This window comes from Lagopus leucura, unplaced genomic scaffold, assembly GCF_019238085.1.
Source record: "Lagopus leucura isolate 7727_CA_CO unplaced genomic scaffold, USGS_WTPT01 Super-Scaffold_100123, whole genome shotgun sequence".
NCBI lineage: Eukaryota > Metazoa > Chordata > Aves > Galliformes > Phasianidae > Lagopus > Lagopus leucura.
Window position 1 is genome coordinate 9,849 of NW_024962328.1, and position 22,655 is coordinate 32,503.

The 22,655-nt window shown below is 42.7% G+C and overlaps 2 protein-coding genes across 11 annotated transcripts; both read right to left on the reverse strand.

The window, feature by feature from the left end:
- Positions 1–1,795: 1,795 nt before the first annotated feature.
- Positions 1,796–10,049, reverse strand: RCAN3 (RCAN family member 3). 3 transcript variants are annotated; one of them, XM_042887822.1, is made up of 5 exons: positions 9,962–10,049; positions 7,415–7,654; positions 5,177–5,350; positions 4,667–4,838; positions 1,796–3,888 (listed from the first exon to the last, which is right to left on the reverse strand). In XM_042887822.1, the coding sequence occupies exons 2-5, from the start codon at positions 7,610–7,612 to the stop codon at positions 3,683–3,685; spliced, it is 750 nt and encodes a 249-aa protein (XP_042743756.1). In that variant the 5' UTR covers positions 7,613–7,654; positions 9,962–10,049; the 3' UTR covers positions 1,796–3,682. The 3 variants fall into 3 exon arrangements, with proteins under 3 accessions (XP_042743756.1, XP_042743755.1, XP_042743757.1); XM_042887821.1 differs by lacking the exon at positions 9,962–10,049 and adding an exon at positions 8,724–8,857; XM_042887823.1 differs by lacking the exon at positions 9,962–10,049 and adding an exon at positions 8,323–8,471.
- A 35-nt stretch (positions 10,050–10,084) lies between these two features.
- NIPAL3 (NIPA like domain containing 3) lies at positions 10,085–22,552 on the reverse strand. 8 transcript variants are annotated; one of them, XM_042887816.1, is made up of 14 exons: positions 22,407–22,552; positions 21,984–22,069; positions 21,152–21,508; positions 20,413–20,481; positions 20,142–20,313; positions 19,948–20,007; positions 19,288–19,433; positions 18,540–18,636; positions 18,021–18,156; positions 17,288–17,376; positions 15,939–16,002; positions 14,790–14,884; positions 13,924–14,157; positions 10,085–10,172 (listed from the first exon to the last, which is right to left on the reverse strand). In XM_042887816.1, the coding sequence occupies exons 3-13, from the start codon at positions 21,248–21,250 to the stop codon at positions 13,958–13,960; spliced, it is 1,227 nt and encodes a 408-aa protein (XP_042743750.1). In that variant the 5' UTR covers positions 21,251–21,508; positions 21,984–22,069; positions 22,407–22,552; the 3' UTR covers positions 10,085–10,172; positions 13,924–13,957. The 8 variants fall into 8 exon arrangements, with proteins under 8 accessions (XP_042743750.1, XP_042743753.1, XP_042743747.1 ...); XM_042887819.1 differs by lacking the exon at positions 10,085–10,172 and adding an exon at positions 10,450–10,996; XM_042887813.1 differs by lacking the exon at positions 10,085–10,172 and adding an exon at positions 22,159–22,240 and having other exon boundaries at positions 10,450–14,157; positions 22,407–22,551.
- Between the last annotated feature and the right edge of the window lie 103 nt (positions 22,553–22,655).

Here is a 22,655-nt window from a genome sequence, read left to right on the forward strand (position 1 = left end):
GGGTTTAACTTCACTGACCACAACTGTTACTTGACTTACCCCCTCATCCCACACCTTCTCCCCAAAATACGCCCTCACAGCCCCCATTCCCCCCCTCCTTTCCCCCAAATTCTGTTCCAGGTGCAGATGGCGCTGCCCCCCACCACACAGCACCATCCATCCCAACCACATTGCCTTCATTCTCCTGCCCTGCCCACTTGCCCCCTGGCTTGGTTGTCAAATATCTGTGGGGTGAGTCCCACAGCACTGCCCCACAGCTTCTCAGGGCACCCACTCCCACACTGTAAAGCTGGGCTGGGGAGGGGCTGTTGGTCATCGGGGTTGAAGTGGGGCTGAAGGTCACTATGGGATGTGGAAGTCGATGGAGGGCATGGGGTGCTATGATGGGGTGGGAGTCAATGGAGGCCATGGGGTGCTATGGGGCCAGGAGTAGCTATGGGGCTGCAGGTCACACTCACCTGCCTGCAGAACACTGCCATCACCATGAGGATGTGGAAGCTGCTTGTGCAGCACAACGTTGCTGTATCCTCCACCTCCTGCGAGAATGTGTGGGCCAGCTGAGAACCTAGTTGCCCCAGTCACTACAGTTGGCCCCACATCTCAGCCCCACTCCGTGCACTTGGCCCCACACCCCCCATCTCAGCCCTAAACCTGTCTCCAAATATCAAATCCAGGGCCCAGAAGGATCCCCCGCCCTATAACCTAACACCTGCGCCCCATGCCCCAAATGCCCCAGACCATTCCCGGCACGACACTACGCATGCGCCAGTTCCGGCACAGCAGTACGCATGCGCCTTTCGTGGCAGAAGTGTACGCATGCGCTATTCTCTTCACAGCGCTACGCAGGCGGTGTTTCCGGCACACCACCATGCGTTCTGTTCCGCGCATTGGCCACGCCGTGGCAGCAGAGACCGCTGATAGAACTGCGATGGTGGCGACGCGGGCCAGCAACGCAGTCGCCGGCCTTTCCTTCTCTCTTTTGGTGACAGGGGAAGCACGCGAAGTTAGAAAGGGGGGGAGGGGAAAGACCTCGGTCGAGGGAGTCCCTTTTACCAGGTCAATAACTGCAGAACAATTTTGTCTTGCTCTAAACAAAGGCAGGCAGCTGCTGAAGCGCACATTCCTCTCTGGTGTTAGAAACCAGTTTCCTCCTGCTGACTTCACCATTAGTGGCTCTTCTGCACCAGGTTGGATGGAGCCCTGGGCAACCTGGTCTAGTACTAGATCTGGAGGCTGTGGCAGAGGGTTGGAACCTGATGATCTTTGGGGTCTCTTCCAACCAAACCATTCTATGATTCTATAATTCTGTGATCTGTGGATAAACTGAAGATTCCCTTCTGTGAAGGTTTTGCACTGTCTGCAAATGTGGTCTTGTAGCACTTTTCACTTAAGTCAGTCCTATTGCTCTGATCTGTGCTACAAGAAGGGCACGCTCAGCCTGCTTCTGCTGTCTGAAGAAATGCCTTCTGAACCGGACCTCACCCGTGACTGAGGCAGGATGGAACCTCACAGCACAAACATGCGCTGTACTACAAACGAACGTTAGAATGCCCTTTCTGTGGAAATGGCTTTCTGTAGTTTTTGGAAAACATTTTTATTACACGAGCACAGATAATAATGCTGCACCCATACCCAACGCACTCCCTTAAATATTTGCTGTCTAAGTCAGTGTCAAACCCCCACTGTGAGGGAAACATCCCAAGGGAATCTATCTTCACTGCTCACGTAGTTGCACCAACATAAACACTGTCAGAACACACAGCAAACATGGGTTAATTAAAGAAAACCACATAAATGGCGCTGTATCATTTTTATTTTAAGCCTCTTTACACAAGGAACGATGTTGGAATGCAAGGTGCGATACACTTTACACAACATACATTGGCAACATCACTCATTCCATTTGACTTTATAAAATGGTTTTGGAAAGTTTTCACTGAATTCCTACTTACACAAACTGTTACAGTGGGATAGAAATCAAACAACTGACAAAATATAAATACCAGAGAATCCAAGATGGACTTCCGGCATTTTAAAACACACAGGTCTCGTGGACAATACAACTCTTATTTTTTCGTACTGCAGAACAGCAAGACAGAAGTCAGACGAAGTGATCTGACCATCTGAAGAAATACATAAATGTCAGCACATTTGCAGGTGAGATGAACAAAATCCTTTTTCCTGCCGTTCTCGTGGACATTCCTGCCTCTGGAACAAGGACCTGCCTGCAGGATCCCACTTCACAACTGCAAGCCAATGGCAGGAAGGGATCGCAACTAGCACAATATGGACCTGAACACTACTGTGCCTGTGCAGATTCACGATCGCTGCTACTTCAGTTGTCAACCAAGTGAAAACACTTTGGAAAGAAGTTCAATGAGCACTTCAAATAGAATTAAAATACACTAAAATGATTTGAAAAAGTCCAATTTCTGAATGATTTCTATATATGCATATAAGCAGCTTGGCTTTTTCAATGTTTTCCTGTTTTGTTTGTTTTTTTTACTAATAGAAAAAAGAAGAATCCGTGTAGACTAAAAAAGGTTGGTTATAAAGTAGCATAAAAGTATACACACACATCACACAATGAGGCATATTTTCCACCTATTGAAATGCTTAACACGAGTTTACGGAATTTAAAGATCTGTATTTTAAAAAATGCATCCTTGTCTCTAAAGCAGCAGGTGCTCTATCAGACAAAGAGGATGCTGCACAGGAAAAAGTCTCAATGAAAAACAGCAAAGAAGGGCTTAAACTGCATAACAGCTGGCCAAGCCAGGCAACTGACTGTCTTCAAAAAACAAAAACAACAGACAGATCAGGTTTAGGTCCACAGGTCAGAAATCTACTCTAGGTGTTTTACCTCCTCTTATCATTCTGTCATACATTCAGTTTGATTTATTTATAAATTGAGGCCATCTCCAGGACTGGAGAGGGACAAACATTACCACATTTCCAGAGAGGATAAGAGATTGCATTCAGTAGCCGAATCCCTATTTCACTCTGCATACTGTAACTCACTCTTAAGCAGATGTCAGTGCAAACTGTTGCAGCCATCAGTGTACCATCAAACAGTAGCAGCAGTAGTGCTGGAGACAGATTCAGGGTCCGTCTTGTAGTGGTCTGTGGCTCTTCCTCCTGTACTCTTTTGTGTAGTGAGAACTACTGGAATTTAGTTCCATATATGTATTTGTGCCTCATGTCAAATTAAAAACATCTGAGAAAAGCAAGTACTGACCTTCAGCCCAGAAGACTGATAACTGGGAAGGAATTTTAGCATGAAGACCTATGCCTCACTTCCACTTAAATAACTGGAAGCTGCCACACGAGCATGGATCAGTTTATAACTGCTATACAATAACTTCTTCAAATCCAGTAGTGACAGAAAAATATTATTTTAGCACTTGGCACACCACACTTTACAGTATAAAGAGTAATATTTCAATAAAACTAAACTTCCTATTTTTCACTATTGCACGTCGGGTGGATTTGCTACACTTGGGAGACTAGTCCTTAGAATTAAAGTGCTTTGTGGAGCATTGGCATCCAAAATCTCGAACATGAGAGACAACTACAAGTAAAATCTGTTGTTGCTATATATAACATATAGCAGGACAACAGGCATCAACGTGTGTACTCATTATGTGTCTGGTTTTCGATGGCATCCTGAGTAACACAGAGTTTAACAGTGCATAGTACCCCCTACCTCCAACGTACAATCAAATGCTTTAGATTCATCCAGTATTGGTGGTGGCTCTGGACGCCTTGTCTGCATGATCTTCTGTTTAGGATTTTTCAATTCTTCTTCCTCTTCTGTCTCACTTTCACAGACATGGACGACGACACTAGGAGTGGATTCTGTCCCTGCATGAAGCTCATACTTCTCCCCTGAGGAGCAGCAAACAAAGACCATGCTAAGAACATCCCCAAGGAACAGCATTAAGCCACTTCATCACAAAAACTCCTTAACAGCTGCAGTAACTCAATCAAAAGATGAGCAGCATACAAATTTTTAAGTGACATATTTGTGCTATGCATTTATAGGACATTTCTAAATGCATTTGATAATATTTAATCCTCCTAATTCCCCATGAAGTTATGTTGCTACTGTACCCAGTAGTGGCTTTCTGAGAGGACAAGAAAGTAGCTCTCTTCTCTACACCGCTACTTGTCAGAACATTTCTGTCCTGTTAGGACGGCAAACAGCTCCCTCCTCACGAGCGCTGAAGCCAATTCAACAGATTACACATTAGGTTCTTTGTGTGAAAGATAACCTTCCTTTCAGGGAAAATAAATAGCACTGTTCTGAGTAAGACCCATGAAAAATTTTGATGATGCAACATAAAATCCATATTAGCATCCTTAACAACTGAAGCCGCCAATCTGCAAGAGATTGAACATCTCATTCCTCTTCTTGTTTGTTGGTCAATACAAAGATTATAGCAAAATTCAATAAATGGGTGACAAAGAGCCAGCACCACACAGTCCAGTTTCTGTGTTATAATTTCAGTCAGCTACAGAACGAAGTTACCAGTGACAGCTTACTTTATTCAAGTAAGTAACCTAATAAAGAGAAACTTGGTTCTTTTCCCAGAAAAGTAGATAAATGCCCTGGATAAGTACTTTTGAAGTTAAATAACACAACAAAAGCAGGTAAATATCCCACCCGGTCCCAACTTGGAGACAGCACAAAGGAGGTCATAGTTTATCAGTGGAGTTGCATCTTCAGTCTGCTTCCATCCAACTGGGGGAGATGCAGGTGGTGATATCAGGAACTGTTTAACAGGTTGTGGAGGAAGAAGGTAGGACTTGTCTCCTACTTCACCAGACACCTGTACCTAAAGACAAAGGCCAGGAGATGCAGAATAAAATCACAAACGTTCATGTTTATTTAGTCTGTTTCCCCACTACTATATGGCTGTTCTCTAAGAATGCTCAATTCAGCCTAGATCCAAAAATAATAGCACAACTACATAATACTTCAGATAAGCAATGCAGGTTAAGAAACTGGTCTGTGTTGACAGTGTAGCTGTCGATGAATAGAGAATACATGCTCGTGTATAAGAACAAGACGTTAGTGGTTGCTTCAGAACTTCCCAGAAATGAAACTTACTGTCAAATATGAAACAAGGGAGAAACAAGCACACATGCAGACCAAGTTAGCATTCCATAATACCTGTGCAAAATATAGCTTCAGCTTTTTTCCATTGAAGTCAGTTTCATGCAGTTCAATCCGTGCTCTTGCTGCTGCCTCTGGATTACTGAAGTTTATCCTTACTCTTCTAAAGCTTTTAAACAACTGGAATGTAACTTGATTATCGTAGACAGTGAAAAGTGCTTCAAATCTTTCCTAGAGATGAAGTACAGAGATTCTCCAAACACAACATGAACATTTTCACTCAAGGAAAACACACTCTGCATTCACTTTCCTCTCCCAAATCCCCATGCATTTCCTTAACACTCTTCTAAGCCTGCACGTTTCATAGTTCTCCCTGACTGCTTTATCTCACTACTAAAATTCCAGGAGTACACTGATATGTAAAAGCCCCTGTAGCTCCCAAGTACTGCCATCTAGCGACAGTTACCCAAAAGCGCAGTCGACAAAAATAGCTGCACGCTGGAACCTGACTTTCACCTGGGCATCACAGATGCTTTTTTAGGCGTGATAATATAAAGCATTGAACGATTAAGGAAGCTAAAACAAAAAACACAGGATTAATGAGATTTCTCTAGGAGAGAAAGACTTATTACCAAATACTGTTTTTTATAAAAAGCAAAAAAAAAAAAAAAAAAAAAAATTATTTATTTAGAAATCGTATTAATCATTGAGGAGATTGAACATAACTGTATTGTTAAAGGTTCAACTTGTTTTAATTTACTAGTTCATTTTTATTAAAAACCTAATTTGCAGATTTTTTCCCCCCAGTTTAACTACAGGTATTCTCACTCACTGAAAAAAATCAAATTCAGATCAGCAGAAGAATGCAAACGATATATTTTCAATTTTATTTACTCTGCATTGATAACATTCAGTTACTCACAGAGATCTACGTAAGCAAATGAGCAGAGAAGAACAACTTTTAAGAACTCTTTCCAAAGGCAAAACTTATTTGTTTCGTTTCAAAAGACTCCAGTCTCTTTACATAAATCCTTTGACTCCTGTAATAATACTTATAGGACGAGGTTGCCACTGACTTCCGTTTCAATTAGGACAAAAGAAACTCTACAGATGATACCCACGTTAGTTTTAGAATTATTAGTTTAGCAATTCTTTCTGCAAGCTGCACCATCTCAAGGTCTTCATTAAATCAGAAAATCCATTCCTTCTGCACTCTCACCAAATTTGGTAATGAACAAATGCAGAACTACAATCTAGTGTAATCACCATTTCCCAAATAACATTTGAAATTAACCAGAAGTGGTTACATCCACCAATGGCTTCATAGCGCATCCAATTACTCTGGTATCATTAGAGAAGAACACATTGCCCTCAACACACCTGATATGCTCAGACGGACTGTGGGAATACCTTCACAGAAAAAGGAAACGTGCCTAAAAGTGACAAATCCCAGGCAGACATGCAATGTAATTTAGACAGGCAGCATTTCCAGCGCACACTTTCCAGATCAAATAATGAATTATGGGGCACTGCTGTCTCTGTAGCAGAGCTGAATCAGTCTGGTGCAAGACTTAATGTTTCGTTGATCAGCTGCTGCTTTCACTGCCCTCTTCTATAAGTGGTAACAACCACTGACCCAACTGGAGGGTACGCCACTCTCAAGAGGCTTCAGAGAATGCAGAAACAGGAACAATTTAGTCATCCGAGATTTACAGGTGTATGCAGGAAGGGAGATGCCACCTTGCCCTCTTCATTTTTTTCCTCAAATACTCATGAGCTACCAACAGTCATTCCTGGTGCTCTCAGATGCAAAGAGCACGCACAAATCTGACTGAATACAAAGATTAGCAACCCAGAGAAGATTTAGTTTATTATCAATACCTAAGCGACTATCAAGAAGTTATTTTAGTTCAAAGCAGAACATGCATTCTAAGAATTTCCTATAATCTTTAGGAGAATCCTTGCCTTGAAGCAAAACACAGACGTTCGCCTTCAGATTATACATAAATCTTCCTTTAAATTTGGTACTTTGCATGGAAAGAAAAATCAGAAGAGCCTTTTTGTAGGAGGAGCCCCATCACCACTATTAGAAATTCCAAATGCCTGAACACTGCATTACTATCTTCTCTTGGGAAATCTACTCATTCTTGATCTGAACTCACTGGTAAATAATTTGGGTAGATCATTTCCTCCCCCTCAGCACAACACACAGCAGTACCAGACAAAACATCCCCTGCTGCCTCTATACTTGCAGTGCCGAAGCCAGATTTCACTTTACACCTCATTTCACTTTACCTTTTCCTCCTGTACCTCAAACACCGCTTCATGCACACTGCAAGCAAACAGTGAGGTAGGCAAGTCGCTTAAATCCATCATCTCTTCCAAATCATCTTCATTTTCTCCAAAAATCATCTGTTCTTCTTCTTCTTGGTCACTGCTGTACAGATCAGACTGGCTGTCGCTCCAGGACTTCATAGTATCTCTGAGCATCATTCAACCAATGCAGCACTGTGTTCTAGAGCTCCTGGTAAGGGTCTGCCATTACAAAAATGCATTCAATTACGGCAACAAAATACTACACTGTGAGTTGTTTTCTGTCCTATGTGATGATGGCAAGTCTCAAACGAGATGTCTGAACAACACTGGAATTGCCTGAGCATCCCCACTGCTGCAAGGGAGATCACCTTTTCTTTCAATAAGTAACAAATTTTGAATTTTACTGGAGAAGTCATCGTGTTTCTTTAGACAACAAGGATACACTCTCACTCGCTTTTGACTCCATGGAGGGAAAGCAGTTATGCCCTTCATCTCCCGCACACAGCTTGTAGGGAAAACTCTGTACAAGTTAATTAAACATCTCAGCAACAAGTGAACAGTTCTGCATGTTTTGCAACACAGCATCTATTGCAAGCGGGAAAACAAACCTGAGAAGTTTCCATAGAAGGCTCCAAACTCTGAAAAGCATCGCTTCCATTTTACAAACACATTCCACACAGGAACGCACTGCCACTCAAATATAGTTTAACTATAGCTTATATATAGTTTAACTATAAACCCGCAAGGTTAACGCTAGTTTTGTCCAACTCCATCCCAGGGGTTACACAACAGTAACTAACCACTCTCAGAACGTGGAAGAGGTTCCCAGGGATGGGATGTGTAACACCAATGCACCATCGTTAGTTAAGTACTAACAGAAACAGTACCGTGAGAGGCGTTAACGGACGAGGCAGAAAGCAACAGGGCCAGAAGGGCCACCCCGAGCAGGACGGCAGCTGAACGCTCCGTCCAGCCATCCCCGCACCGGAAGCGCAGCGCTGCGCTCACTCTTCCGGGCAGCTCTGAGGGCAGCCCCTGTTCCGACACCGCCCCACAGAGCCCCACCGCCCCCAGATTCACCTGAGAGCCGCGGAGCTGGGCCACCCCGCACAGCCCAGGGCGCACCGCCCTTCAGCTTCCAGATCGCGAGAAGCGATGGCGACGGGGGGCGGCAGCGCCGCGGGTTCCAGGCTCTCTCACACACACACCCGTGTGAAGACGGGGCGCGCAGCGCTTAAGGAACCGCTCCACTCAGCCTGGCTGTGCCCTCCCGCTACACCGCGCTCACCTCAGGATAGACATTCGACGCCCGAGGGGCGGCGGAACAAGAGATGGCGGCGGGAGAGCGGCGACGGCTCAGCGAGGGTCCCCTCAGCAGCGAGACAAGCCGCCAAGAGGGGGGGCGGCAGCCGGCGCCGTGCGGAACGATCCCTGCGGGCGGAGAACGGCGCAAGCGCGCCTGCGTGCGCTGTCCCTCATCCCGCATCGCCTCGGGGAGCTGGGGAGGAGAGGGTGGTGACCGGGATGGAGGGTGCGACGCTGCGGGTGCGCCATGCCCGCCTTCTCGAGACCGAATGAGGGGCAGCGCCTCTGGGCAGGCCGTTGCGATGGGGGTCGGTGGCTGTAAGGGCTGCGTTGGGCGGATCCCGAGGCTCCAAAGCGGATCGTTATGTGGAGAAGTGGCCGCCAGGCTGCAGAACGAACGTCACTGACTAGGAAGAGCCCGCACACAGTCCGGGCTTTGACATAAAGACAGACGTTTCTGCGGTTTAAATGCACTTTTGAAGTTCGGACATGGAAAAGGGTAGATAATAATCTTCAGCTGATCCTTTCCCTCACAGGAAAGCAGAGAATTGGTCAAACCTAAGAAGGGCTTCTGCAGATTCAGTGCAGATTTCGACAACAACGGGGAAATCCTAATCATTCTCTCCCTTTCCTGGCTGCAGTCAAAGCCATTATTCACACTGTCTCCTCTCCACCCACAGCTGTGCCCATCTCAGGAACACAGAAGTACACACACCTTCATACACCTCAACCGCTGCTGTCCAGATCCCAACATCAGTTTGTCACCTTTATGCCACCACTTGACATCGTCTGCTGCCACCCAGTAACTCTTGGATGAGGCAGTAACATGGCAGCACCTGTTCATCACAAGCTATAGCATAGGGATGCTGCTTCGGCAAACATACAGGAAAGAATGAGCCCCTGCCTTAAGGCCTAGCCAGGAGTACCACGTAGGACAGCTGTAAGGCCACAGTGGACATGACTGCTCCCAGGTTGTTTTTCCCCAATTGTGGTTTGGGACCCCAAGAGATACATTTAATTAAGAGCACCCCGAGGGTTATAACTCCACCCCTTGTCCCCCTGGACAAAACCCCATGCAGCGAGTGTTAATTAGGTTGGCAAGCATTCATTAGTGCCGCTCGTTAGATAGTGCCAGTATTTTGAATTTATGGCTGTTCATGTCTCTTAATTGGCATTGCTAGGAAATGGCCGTATGCTGCCCTGAGGCACAGCAGCCTGTACCTGAAGGATGGCATTTCCCAAGTGCATTGTCCCCAACGTGTATCAGAGGCCTGTGCTGTCCCAAAGATGATGCTTTCTTCACCTCAGTGCTGAACTGGCAGGTGTGCAGAAACCGCAGATCAGGTCCTCAGTCATAGAGCACATCCTGGCTTCCCGTCCTCAACCTCGCCTTTCTCCAGGCTCCACTTGGATCATGTTTTCCAGCTCTTCTCTGAAATAACAAATGCTAACACTTGTAAAAGTCCTGTAAGGCCAGCAATGGTAGTACTTGAGCCTCGTGTAAATTCACATGCCTCAGGGTGCTACAGCCCCAAACGTCAGCTGTAGCAAACTGCATTTCATTTACAAATACACAATTAAAAACCATTTTTTTGGATGTACATAGTGCCTATGGTTGTAAACAACTACTGCCTTAAATTCCTTCAAGATTTTTACTGATTAAAACTGATTAAAGCTATAGCAAGAATATTTATCATGCCAGAATTCCATAGTTTTTAAACAGAATCTTTTATTAAGTTAAATTTCCAGAGGGGTCATCAAAAAGACAGAATTAAACAGACATGCAACACTGCTTACAAAAAAAAAAAAAAATGAAGCAGTTCATCCTCAGGGTTCAACACTGCAAAGCCACATTTATACACACATTTCCATATGAACATTTTATACGTTCAGTCAACACTGCAGCTCTATGCCACAGCATAAAGCTATATGCAAGATATACAGTGAGAACATATGAAGTGCACTGAGAAGCCACACAGTGTATAGGCCACAAAAGTCAGTTCACATTTGATAAAGAAGCTAGGAGAAAGTCAAGGACCTATTCTGCCCAATTCATAATGGAGACAGCAGTCAGTTGGATTATGTGCACGCTTTTTCAGTGTTTGATTCTGAACAAAATGCTGCACATTTGGAAATCTAGCTATGCTCCACTGTTTACAGCACACTACTTCTCTGTGGATCAGCTGTCGATAAACTGAAGCTTTGACATTGCATGTGTTAAATGATGTGCTTTACAGGAACAGGTTACTTTCCATGCTGAAAAAAAAAAAAAAAAAAAAAGCATGTGGCATGCAGCTCTCCTTTAAATCTTTAGAGGCAGTTTAGTCGTAAATGCCTGCTGCAATCCGAGGCATGACCACTGTTACCTCAGCCCTAGAAATATTCTGTAACAAGTCTGAGGGTACAGAGGACTTCTCATTTTCAGTTTCCAAGATCTGAATTAGAGAAAAGGTAAGGATGTAATTGTAATCCTGAGCTATTCCCTCCTTCTGTTAGAAAGACTGGATAAGCCCTACACTCAGTTTACTTGTGCCTTCTCAGGAACAGAGACGGCATCTATAAAAACACAGTGCAGAGCAGCACGTACAATCTTCTGAAAGCTTGTGAGAAAGAACAAGAAAGGAGAAAGTACATAAAAAAAAAGTTAAAATTCAGGTATTGCACATAGGCACCACGAAGGGGTGAGGTTCAGTCTGGCAGTCCTACCACTATGCTTACCGTGGCTAACAGACTGACAAGAGTGCAGCTCTCACAACATCAGCGCACTGAGTTCAACCCTGTAACCCCAAAAACTCCTCAGGCTCTACTGATTTGTGTGCTCTAGAAATAGACACACAAATAGCAATATTTCACATTACTCAATAGGAATTACCTCCCTTGGAATCTGCTGTCAGAAAGCTCCTAAAAGCAAGGTGTTAGAATAAAAACAGCCTTACAATTAGGAGAAAAAGCTAACCAGAAAAAACAAGTGGCTGTGAAGTCTGCACATCAATCAGTTGCAGTTTTTAAGTACTACATAGAAACTGAGCACTGGGAAAACAATGCTCAACTACACAGGATCACCCTATGAATAGAATTCAATAGCAAGCCCTTTTCACATCCTTTTGATTAACGTTTTACTTACATATTTTGTACCATCTCTGTAATAATTAAACAGTATTGCCATGTAAAATGTGGCGTTTGTAGGTTTAGCACAGTTGCTCTTAAAACAGCTTGTTTCTGTGCCTTCAGAACTATTAGGTCAATTACCTACTGCCTCATTCATTAGAAGGAAAGAGACAAGCCATACTTGTACTCATACCCTTCCCAGCCAGTCCCCACTGTACTACTTTGTTTTGTGTTACAAGGAACAAAAGCCACACATAACTTCACAATCGATTACCAGGGACACAGGCAGTAGAACCAGTGTCAACTCCAACAAGATTAATGTACTGGCAGAATTAGCCCATTAACACTGTTATCTTATCTAAGCATAAAAAGTATTGTGGACAAAAGAAAAGTTGGTATTTCTTGAGGTTTCCTAAGCTGCAGTGTATGTGACGCCACTAGTTTCAACTGTCAGATATGTCAAACTGAAGAAGCAACTTCACATATAGGCACATGCACAGCCTTTAGGCACCTTCACTTCACAGGGGTAGGAGTTAATTTTTATTTAAGTTGCACAAAACTGCCAATGCAGTCTCATGTATTCCCAGATTAAATTAGTATTCATAGCTGGCAAGGAAAACATATGCAAAAGAGTAGTTCTGTTGTCAACTGCAATAACATGAAGCAGTAGAATTATTTATAAGTCAGATAAGCTCTCAGGTAGTGGAAAAAGAATCCAGTTGTGAGTCAAAAAAGAAAAAAAGGAAAAATGCAGGAAGCCACAACTTTAAGTTCAAGATCCTTCCGAGCCCCTTAGTATCAGAATTACCACCTAAAAATGCACAGAACACATTCACTATTCATTTCAAATTAAGTCTTCTAAGGTCACGGAGACACCCTACTATGCATACAACCCAAAATACAACAAAGTAAACTTAAAATTTGGTTTCCCAGTAGAATTATTGCTTTCAGAGAAGATATCAAAATACCAAGAACAGCTGCATACTCTTGTAAATGTTGTACTTTGTCCCCTTCACTTAACCGTTTTACACCCCTGTGTCTGTTTCTCCCTTTGTAACAGCTTACAGCCATCTCTTAGAAGCTGGAAAGATAAATATCTAAGTACACAATGCTTCATTATTCTGGCAGTTCTCACTGAGCGCTGGACTGTGCGTGCTCATTTTTCCTACTAGGTCATTCACAGTATTAGGACAGTACCTTTTTTGCTTCTTAGAATAAAGGAGCATAAAATGGCACCCCTACCTACAACACCGTAACACTGCCAAAGGAATGCTGACATCTTTAAGCATTTAAAACTACTAAACAAAGTTGCAAACCCTATCTCGACTACAGAGAGAAAATAAAAATGGTAAAGAATTGGAATCTCATCAAGACCGACTAAAATATCCTTCCAGTCACGTTACTACAGTGCTGTCCCTGTAGCCTTCGATGCAACTTGAAGCTCTTTCTGTGAAACCAGAGAAATAGCAAACAGTCCTTGTTCTAAACTGCCATGTAATCCAGTGGTGCTAGATAAAGAATTAACGTGCTCAGTGCATACATTCAACACAAGCCAGAGAATGGCTATACAAGAAAAGCCCAAGAATACTCAGTAAGTTTCAGTGTTCATGCTTGAAAATAATTAAATTTTATTGCCATGTTAAGGTAGCATGGTGGTTACGTTAGAAACATGAGGGTTTACAACTTTTCTAAAAATTCGTCAATCTCTCTATGTAAAAGATTAAATCCTTTCCTCATCTTACTGTGAACAACGCCTGAAAACCTCTATTTGGAAATAAACCACTCCCAGCAGGGCTAGAAATTGCATGGTTACTTCTCTTCCCACAGCATCTGCTATTTCATTAGTTTCCTAAAGACGCGATACTGTATTCAGTATTTCATGCTCTCAGCAGCCTTCAACAGAGGACTGTGATTTACTTCTTGCTAAGAGGAATGCTTTCAACTTCACAGCTACAGAGAGTTGCTTATTTTAATAATCAGTCTTTAAAGTAAAGTTTGAGACAAACTTTAAACTATATCAAAGTCGGCTTAACACTTGCCTACATTTTAATCAGGTAAATAAATAAAGGGCATACTTCCGATGAGTCAAATCAGTTCCTTAAAGGTCATTCACTCCTTTTTGCTGTGCTCCAGCACCCGGTATGGTGGAGCAGAAACTCCTCTGGAACCATGTTGCTCCTGCACTATTGGCAGTGTAGCAGGTGTATAAATTTCTGGCATGCTGTCATTGTTTTGCAGGGCACCATAGGAAAAGGAAGCTTTGAGGTCAGGCTGAACTGCAATCCCTTTGTCATGCATGTTTTGCATGCCTGAAAATAGCAAAAGCAGAGATTAAATGTTTAGGAACAAAAACACATTCTTCCTGTACTCTGTTAAATCACCAAATTACACAGGCTGTGGGTTACTGGCACGTGGCTCGTCAGATCCTTGAACATTAAATGAAAGAATGCTTTTCAGCTAAGCAGTAAAGCAACTAATGGAGGAAATTACGCTGTAGTGAATGCAGGATTGCAATCATGTATTTATCAAATGCTACATGTTTCTTGTACAGATCACCAGAAAGACAGTTTAGCTATACTTCAAAAAATAAGTTTCTGCTCCTTCTGGCCTCTATCGTTTGCCATGTACCTCAGTCTTCCCCAGTAATCACTTCTTCCTGCTTGATGAAGACCAATCCCAAGTAAATGCTCAAAACCTGTAATCTTCCCAGACAGTAGCTAATGGGACTGTTGCCACGCTCTCTCTGGCATCAAAGGGCCCAGAGCAAGTGTCACCAAAGTGGAAAATGATGCCTTTCCTGCTTCACAAAAAACATGAATGCACACCCCTCCACGAGACAATCAACCAAAGAGAATGGAAAAACAAAGAACAACTTTAAAGAGACTCAAGTTTGAGTGAAAACCCAACAAATAAAAGAAACATGGCAATAAACCATTGTTACCTGGCATAGCATCCATTGATATATAGGGTTCAAACGGTACAGACTTCTTTCTATTTCTTGTGATCAGGAAGACACCTAGAAACGCTATGAGGCATCTGAGAAAAAACAGAAGATCTTTTGATATGACTGTGAAAATGGAGAGGAGACAATGCTTCATGACAGGCCCTCAGAAAAATCAGCACCTAGCACAGTGAAGAACTCGGAACTAGAAGAGAAAGATCTACAGAGTGAGAAAGAATTCTCAGTTGAGTAACCCTTTTTGACAGTACTGAAATGTAACTAGCAATCACGACTTCATACCTTTACCAAAATGCAGAGAGAAATTTTCACATTAATCTTGACTAAGAGCAGAAAGAAAGCATATAGAAATTTTATCTGCTTTGATGACATTCCAGGATTTTACAGCCTAAACTATACAAAGTTTTCCATTGATAAACACACTGACAATTGTCAATCTTCATTTTTACAGCATGCTGACAGAGGAAGACAGTTAATAATACTAAACTCCCAACTGTTGTTTGTTTTCCTGTATTAAATTGGAAAGCATTTCAGGTTGCCCCCTGCTTATGGAGAGTTAATCACATCAAACACTGTAGTTAGGACTAAACGTTGAGTTACAAAGTGAATGTTTTACTGATTATATCTGCATTGTGTGAATGGCCATGCCCCGTAAGAAACAGGATTCCTGAAGTCTCGTAATAAGACAGTGAAGGCTCAAATAGATGCCCAAGAGATCACTGCTTCTGATTATTTTACAATTCTAGATTGGTGAGCAGATAGCCTGAGAGCATTCCACTTCACCTTAGAAGGTGTGAATACACTTGGAAAAACAATCCATGTGATTCAACACCCAATAGGATCTCCAGTACAGTCAGCAGGACATTTACTGTGAAGTGCAGAAGTTGTACAACTATACATAACCTACTGTGATAAAATTCCTCTAGAGCATCCATCATCACTCAGATAAGGTATGGAACTATGGGCCACTGTGTGCTCTAAGAGAGAGCACAGTCAGTTTGTCCTCCTTCACAGTAGGTTACACATCCCATGTATACACACATACACATGTACTTACATACGGATTTCTAAAATTTAGCCATATGAAGAAAAACTACTCAGTTTTCTATCAAGGAAACTTAAAACACTTACCCAAGTGCAAACATACATATATGAAGAACATCTTCACCAGTGAAATCCAGGTAGAAAGTTGCTCCTTCAAAAGGAAATAATTCACAATGGCTTTCTTCCCAGGTAACATGAGCAATTACTGCTGCATCTCTAGTACTGCTCCCTCCAGAAACTAAGTCATGTAAGATCACTGTTTGTATAGTTAGCATGTTTAGTTGGCTTTTTTTTTTTTTATGGTCTTAATACAGAAAAGCATGGTCTGATTACCACTGCAACAGAAACCATACGTTTACAAACCTTTTAGAATTTGACCACCAAAATAACAGTCCAATTACTATGGCCACAAGTAAACCTGTACAGCAGCACAGCAACTAGTACAAAGCTTCCAATATTGGGGTAGGGAAGGAAATAGTGTTAGAACTGTTGCAGGTCACTATGCAAATGAGCCTAAGCTGAATTCTCACCAGATAGTTATTACCATATAAACACAAGAGACCACACTCCCCAAGACTGAACAAGAGACCAAACTGGATCTCTCTAACTACAACAGAATAAAAACCCTTGACTTCAATTAAGCATACACAGCTTAAAAACATAAGATGACAGATGTCATTGTTGCCCTAGATGTCAACAGGATAAAAAGCCTGACCTACACACCTTGGCTCCAATTCTACATCTCTAATAGAGGTAAATAAAGTTGATTAATCTGAGAGTAGCATGTGACTTGGAACGTGACAGGGAACAAGCATTAGACAAAAAGTAGGCCACAGTCTTTCACGGTGTTGAACAGAACTAAAAGGCAATACGTAATTTTAAGGAGGCAGGGGACTATTGTCCCTATGTATCTAGGAGGGAATTACTATTTACACAGACAGTGCATCTGCTTTATTGTGATGAATACTTTCTCTAGTGCCTTTTTTCTTCTTCCCAGTTTTACTCATACATCTAAGAAAAACCTTCAAAGCGCTTCCTCAGGTTTCAAGCCTAAGTGGGTTTAAAATGCTCATCTTTGTTCATAGACAAAACTTCCTCTGTGCAGCTAAGGTCTAAGATTGGAGTCATCTGTACAAAATGAAAAGTACCTACAAAGTTGAAAGCAGTTGCATCCTACATACAATGCAAACAAAACCATCAAGAAGAAACTCATAACAGGTGTGACCAGAAAAAGAAAACACGTTAAATGAAATGAATTCACATTTTGAGAGAGGAAAAAAGGGAAAGCAAATCAGCTCCAGAAGAGTGATGACAAGAAAATACAAGTCATTGTCTTGCTGGGTATTCACATTCCTCAGCTGTAGCTAAGAATTATTTTCCAAAGTCTTTTGCCCCTCTTTCAGAAAGAATCAACATGCTGTTTTGAGCACTGTTACCTGCTGTGATAGCTACTGTTGTGGACAGGATGTAGCCAATGCTCGCAATTTGAGATGAATCATAGAGCTGTGAAGCTTGAGCTAAAAATCTGCAACGCAGTGACAGATGACAGAAGTTAACTTGGGAAGAATACTCGAACTGCAGTAGTTAACATCAACCAGCCCACTTCTCCTTTCTGGAGGTACCTTTCAAGTACCTGGTGAATACATTTAAGAAACTTTACTCTTACTCAGTACACCTACATAAGCATCCCCTAGAATTAATAGAAATGATAGATGAATGAACATTCTGCTGTATTAACTAAAGGCAGTTCAATTACAACCACTGACATTGGGGCCAGGACATCACTTGCATTCTGAACAGCTCCTTATCCTTGCTGCTGCTTGTGTTTTTACATTATCGTAAGAACAAAGGGGAAAAATACAGAGCACTTTGATTTCAGTCAGTGCAAATACACTGTATTTCATTAGCCACCATTTCATTCATGCTGGTGTTTTACAAATACTAGAATGATCTATAAATCTGAGATCAATACTACTTGGTAATGTCACTACATGGAAAAGCAAAGAATGCTATCTTAGGCTCCTGTGACACAGATTTGAAGACAGGTGACACAAGAGGCCAGACCTTCACACTAAAATTTGATCAGCATTCTGGAAATCAATAACAAACATCTCACTAGCTAGAGATCTGCCAAACCAGCACAGTTATGGAAGAGAGAAATAGTCTTACGTTGCTTGAAAGACTGCTGTAGCAATCATGCACACCAACATGATATAAAATATCGGGTAGTTGAGTTGGAGGTTTCCTCGTATTGAGACAACAATCATGCCTGCCACAGCCTTCACTGTCACAACAGTCATGGAACCTGCAAATGTTTATGAAAATACAGCTGAACTATGTCCTCAGCAGGACAAGAACACTGCACATTCACTCTATATGTGATGAGCAGCTGCAAACAAAGTCAAGATATACACATACTCAAACCCTTCTCTTGCATGGAAGGTATCTTATCTCTAAACATCAGTTATATTCCCAACAACATTACCACTGTGACCTTCAGTAAATCACAACATTTCGATATTACAGTTTTTCTTGTCAACAGGGCTAGGAGCATCTACCACTTGTCTTAAGCGTTTAAACATTATTACACAATCATACTACGGAAGGATAAAAGCTATCATTTCTGATGACACACTGACATGATTAATAAGACTAAGGAAGTTTTCAAAACAATCCATATCAACTTACCCAGCAAAGCTACCAACAGGAGAATTATTACAATGTAGTTTGCATTTTTCTCCTTGTAAAAATACAGTAGCAGGCAGAATATGATGATTTCTACAAGCTACAAGAGAAGAGAAACCATCAGATGTGGAGTTCAGTATTCCATTTACTGGCAATGCCAAACAAGTCAGACATTAAAAATCACAAAACAGGACAAATCAAAGGAAAATGAGGATCGTACGCAATTACAGACCAAGTTTAATCCCAATCAAACACTGATATCACAAATATCAGCCTATTTTCCATAATGAGGTTGTGTAAATGACCCCTGCAGCAAACATCTAATTTAATAGCCAAACTTATCTCTGTTAAACAGATTTTACAATATTATTAATGAGACAGTGATGGCTCAAGAAAAAACGTCTGTCTAGGGAAAGCGCAGATCAAGTATAACATTTGGGCACCTCTTGGACAGTTGCTCTCAGCTGCCATCAATACTACTTCCACAGGCTGAAGCTGACAGGTCAGGGAGAGAGCAAGCTATTTTAAAACTTTTCAGGTAAAGATACTTAAATTCTAACAGAGTAATTCAGAGAGAGAACAGTAGGGTTACAAGTTGCACGTGCACTGTGAAACTGACACTGGCAAAAGTGACATAAGTCCATTAGCAAGTACAAAGAAATACCTCTAGCACTCATAACGAAAAATACTTTAAAACCTCTCAACCAGGAATATGGCAGAAAACATTCCCGTATTTTATGGGCTATCTTACCATATACAACAGAAATGGCCAGCTCACTAAATGCCTAGTGATATTTTCTCCTGTCATCTTCTCATGACTATTAGGTCCAAACGTAATCAGCAGATAAGTTCCAACAATTGCCAAACCACAACCTACAAAGGACAAAACATATCGCCCTTCGGCGACCAAAGGCAAAAAAAAAAAAAAAAAAAAGGGAAGAAGTGGACAGTTAGTGGGTTAGTATGGATGTATGGAATTACGATCTCATGTGCATATGGCCATGACACCATGCACAGTCCTCCAAGTGACTCATTCCTCTGCCCTTCATGCCCTACTTTCAAATTGTTATAATTAAGAAACCTCAGGCAATAAATATGCCACGATTTGAGAAAAAAAAAAAAAAAAAAAAAACTCATACCAAGTAGCATTTGCTAAAATAACTGTAGTCACAAGATCTGCATCTGGGGCTTATCATGCCTTGCACTGCCTACAGCCTATTTTCCAGAAAGCAGAAGAATGAATGTTCCAGCTCTGCAAACACACGTATGCATGAAATGTGGGTGATTCAGTTCTACCTAAGCAAACGCAGTGCCAGGGACCCAGGTTCACCATGCCTGACTCTTATGCAAAGCACGACCTAGGTCAGCTTGTGAAGGGAGGAAAAAAGTGAAAAGGAACTGCAGTACTTACTCAAAAATTCCTTGGGCTTCCATTTTTCTTTAATAAATATAATTCCTATGATTGCACTAGCTGTAAAGACAGGAAGGAAAAAAAAAAAAAAAAAAAAAAAGAGAAACAGGATGATCTATATATTGGTCCAGCAATCAGTTGTCTCACACTAAAACGCTTTCAGACTTGCATGTCAGTCATCTCTTTCCTCTTACCTATAACAGACACTGCGCTGAGAGGCACAATCAGTGAAAGAGGAGCAAAGGCATAAGAAGAAAACACCCCCAGTTCTCCCAGAACCAGGAGAAAAAGTCCACACCACCATGTCTTGGTTTTGAAATAGGCTCGGGGATCTTTGGAACCTGCCAACCGGATATGGCTGTATTTCTAGAAAAAGGGGATAAAGGCACAGAAGCTGTGGCATGCATGACACTTTTTAACACAGGATATTTGAGGCAGGATCAATATTTGTTTCACGATACTCACCTGGAGGTTGAGTGCAATACTGATAACAAGATGCCCAAAAATAGCTAGTAATGCACCAATCAAATTCTCCTGTAAAAACAAAATAAATATAAAGATATTACATTTACCTACTGGACCTTGAAAGAAGTTGGGGTTTCATGCACAATCTGGAAGACAGCAGAATTAAAATGGTTCCCTCGAATACTCGGCAATAAAATCTGTTTTTATCTTCTCCATGTGACAGGGAAATTCAAGTAACTTTTCTGTAGCTACATTCCAAATCTGTGAAACTCAGGCAGAAGATAATCCATTATGAATTGACACTTCATGAGAGAGCTAAATTAATAAGCGCATATTTGGAATCTTTGCAGGAACATTTCTCAGCAGGAAAGAACAGACTGCTAAATGCAACCTATTCGTTCATTCTTTCCTTTAAATATCTGTTTTCATAATGGCTTGGCATTCAGCAGCACATGGATCAGAAACATTTGCATTCTGTGAATCAGCTTTCAAGAACTATTCTGCTCTTCTCCACCTCACCTATAACATCTGCTGGTTTAGTGGGCAATTTAGCCGCATTCAAAAACACCTGAGATACCTTCCCACAACAGATAGTAAAGCTTGCATAAAAACTTGCAAGCCCGGAAAAAGCTCATGTTAATCTGGAGAACTTTTATAACCACCCAAAACTGTGTTCTAAATGAAATTTTTATACACAGAAGTTATGGCATCCAAGAGTAGACTGGAGTAAAAATATGACCTTATAAGAAAAGGAGTCTGCGTGTGGCTGCACAGAAACTGCTGCTGTGGCCAGTGGGACTTGCTGAAGTTGCACGTGTGGACTGTTGCCTCCTTCCATTTTTGTTTGTTTTTCAGTCTCCTGGACGACAGAACTCTTTAAAGAGGCTTGAACTCTGCTGAAGTTAGGTCATTTGTGACTTGGTACCACTTCTTCCCATCCATCCTGCTTTGCTTCTTGAAATCCTCTGCAGCTTGCCTGCTTTTCTTCCTCTGCAGGGTTATGCTGAGAAAGAATAGGCACCACAAGCAGAGGTATAGATAAGCAAATATTTCTAGCAAGTTAAGCGGAGTAGCATCATATTTCTCCAAGATGACACTAAGAACAATGTAAAAGAAAGGAGAAAAAAAAGGAGAAAAAAAAAAAAAAAAGAATCAGTTCAGTGAAGTCAATGGTCAAAAAGCTGTAATGAAACCCTGTGGTAAAATAGTCCATACGTAAAAATCCTCAGAGTCAAAGCAACAGCTGTACCTATCAACAGAGAAAGTAGAATTTCTATGCCTTCTCAGAAAGCCTCAAGCACAGGAACTCACTCTTCCCAGAGCTCACAAACCGGCCTGGCCACAGAGGGGGACATTTAACAAGCTATGCCATTTGGAACGCTCGTTTCCGAAGTCTCAAAGGCTCCAAGCCCTACTTTGCCCCCTCTCCTGCCTACAAACTTCTTTCATTAGCTCAGGACACCGCACGACGTCGGCCTCACAACCCCACGCTCTGAGCGGCTCCTGGTGCCGCCGGGGGGGCCGTCACCACATCGCGCGGCTCCAGGCGGGACTGCCGGGACCAAACTCACCGCACAGCACCATACGCACAAACCGGTCCCCGGTCCCGCACCACGGCGGCTCCTTCCATTAAAGACCTCAGAAAGCATCCGTGGCCCTAAGGGACAGACGTGGTGAAAAGATCCCTTCGCACAAAGGGCCACACGCTGCATCAGGGCGCGGACCGACAAACAGGTGAGGGCTCACCCGGGGCTGCCCACAACGGGGCTGCCGAGCGTTCCTCAGTCCGACCTACGGCTTCAGCGCGCAGCTCAGACCCACACCGTGCCTGCCGAGCAGAGATCGCTAAGATTCACGGCCCGCCCCGCGCAGCCTCAGCCCCGCGCCGCACTCACCCGGCGGCCCGCAGCTTCTGTCGCCGCCTAGCCCTGCTCACCTGAGGCGGAGGGAAGCCCTCGACCCAAGGAGAACCTCTAACAGCAGCAGCACCTTACCTACGGCCAAGACATTCCTAGAGCCCGGTCCTGAAAGCAGCAGAGAGCACTCCCCAATTCCACGGCATTCCCGTCCCACAGGAAGACCGCCGCACCCGGGCACTCCGCTTCTAGAGTCACCTTAATGCGCATGCGCCAGTCGCCAGCCTCAAGCCACCTTAACCAGCTGCGCACGGGGCTGCTTTGAGAGCTTCCCTGTGATTGGAGGTCTACCGGAATTTTGAGAGAAACAGGCCTGATGATTGGTGC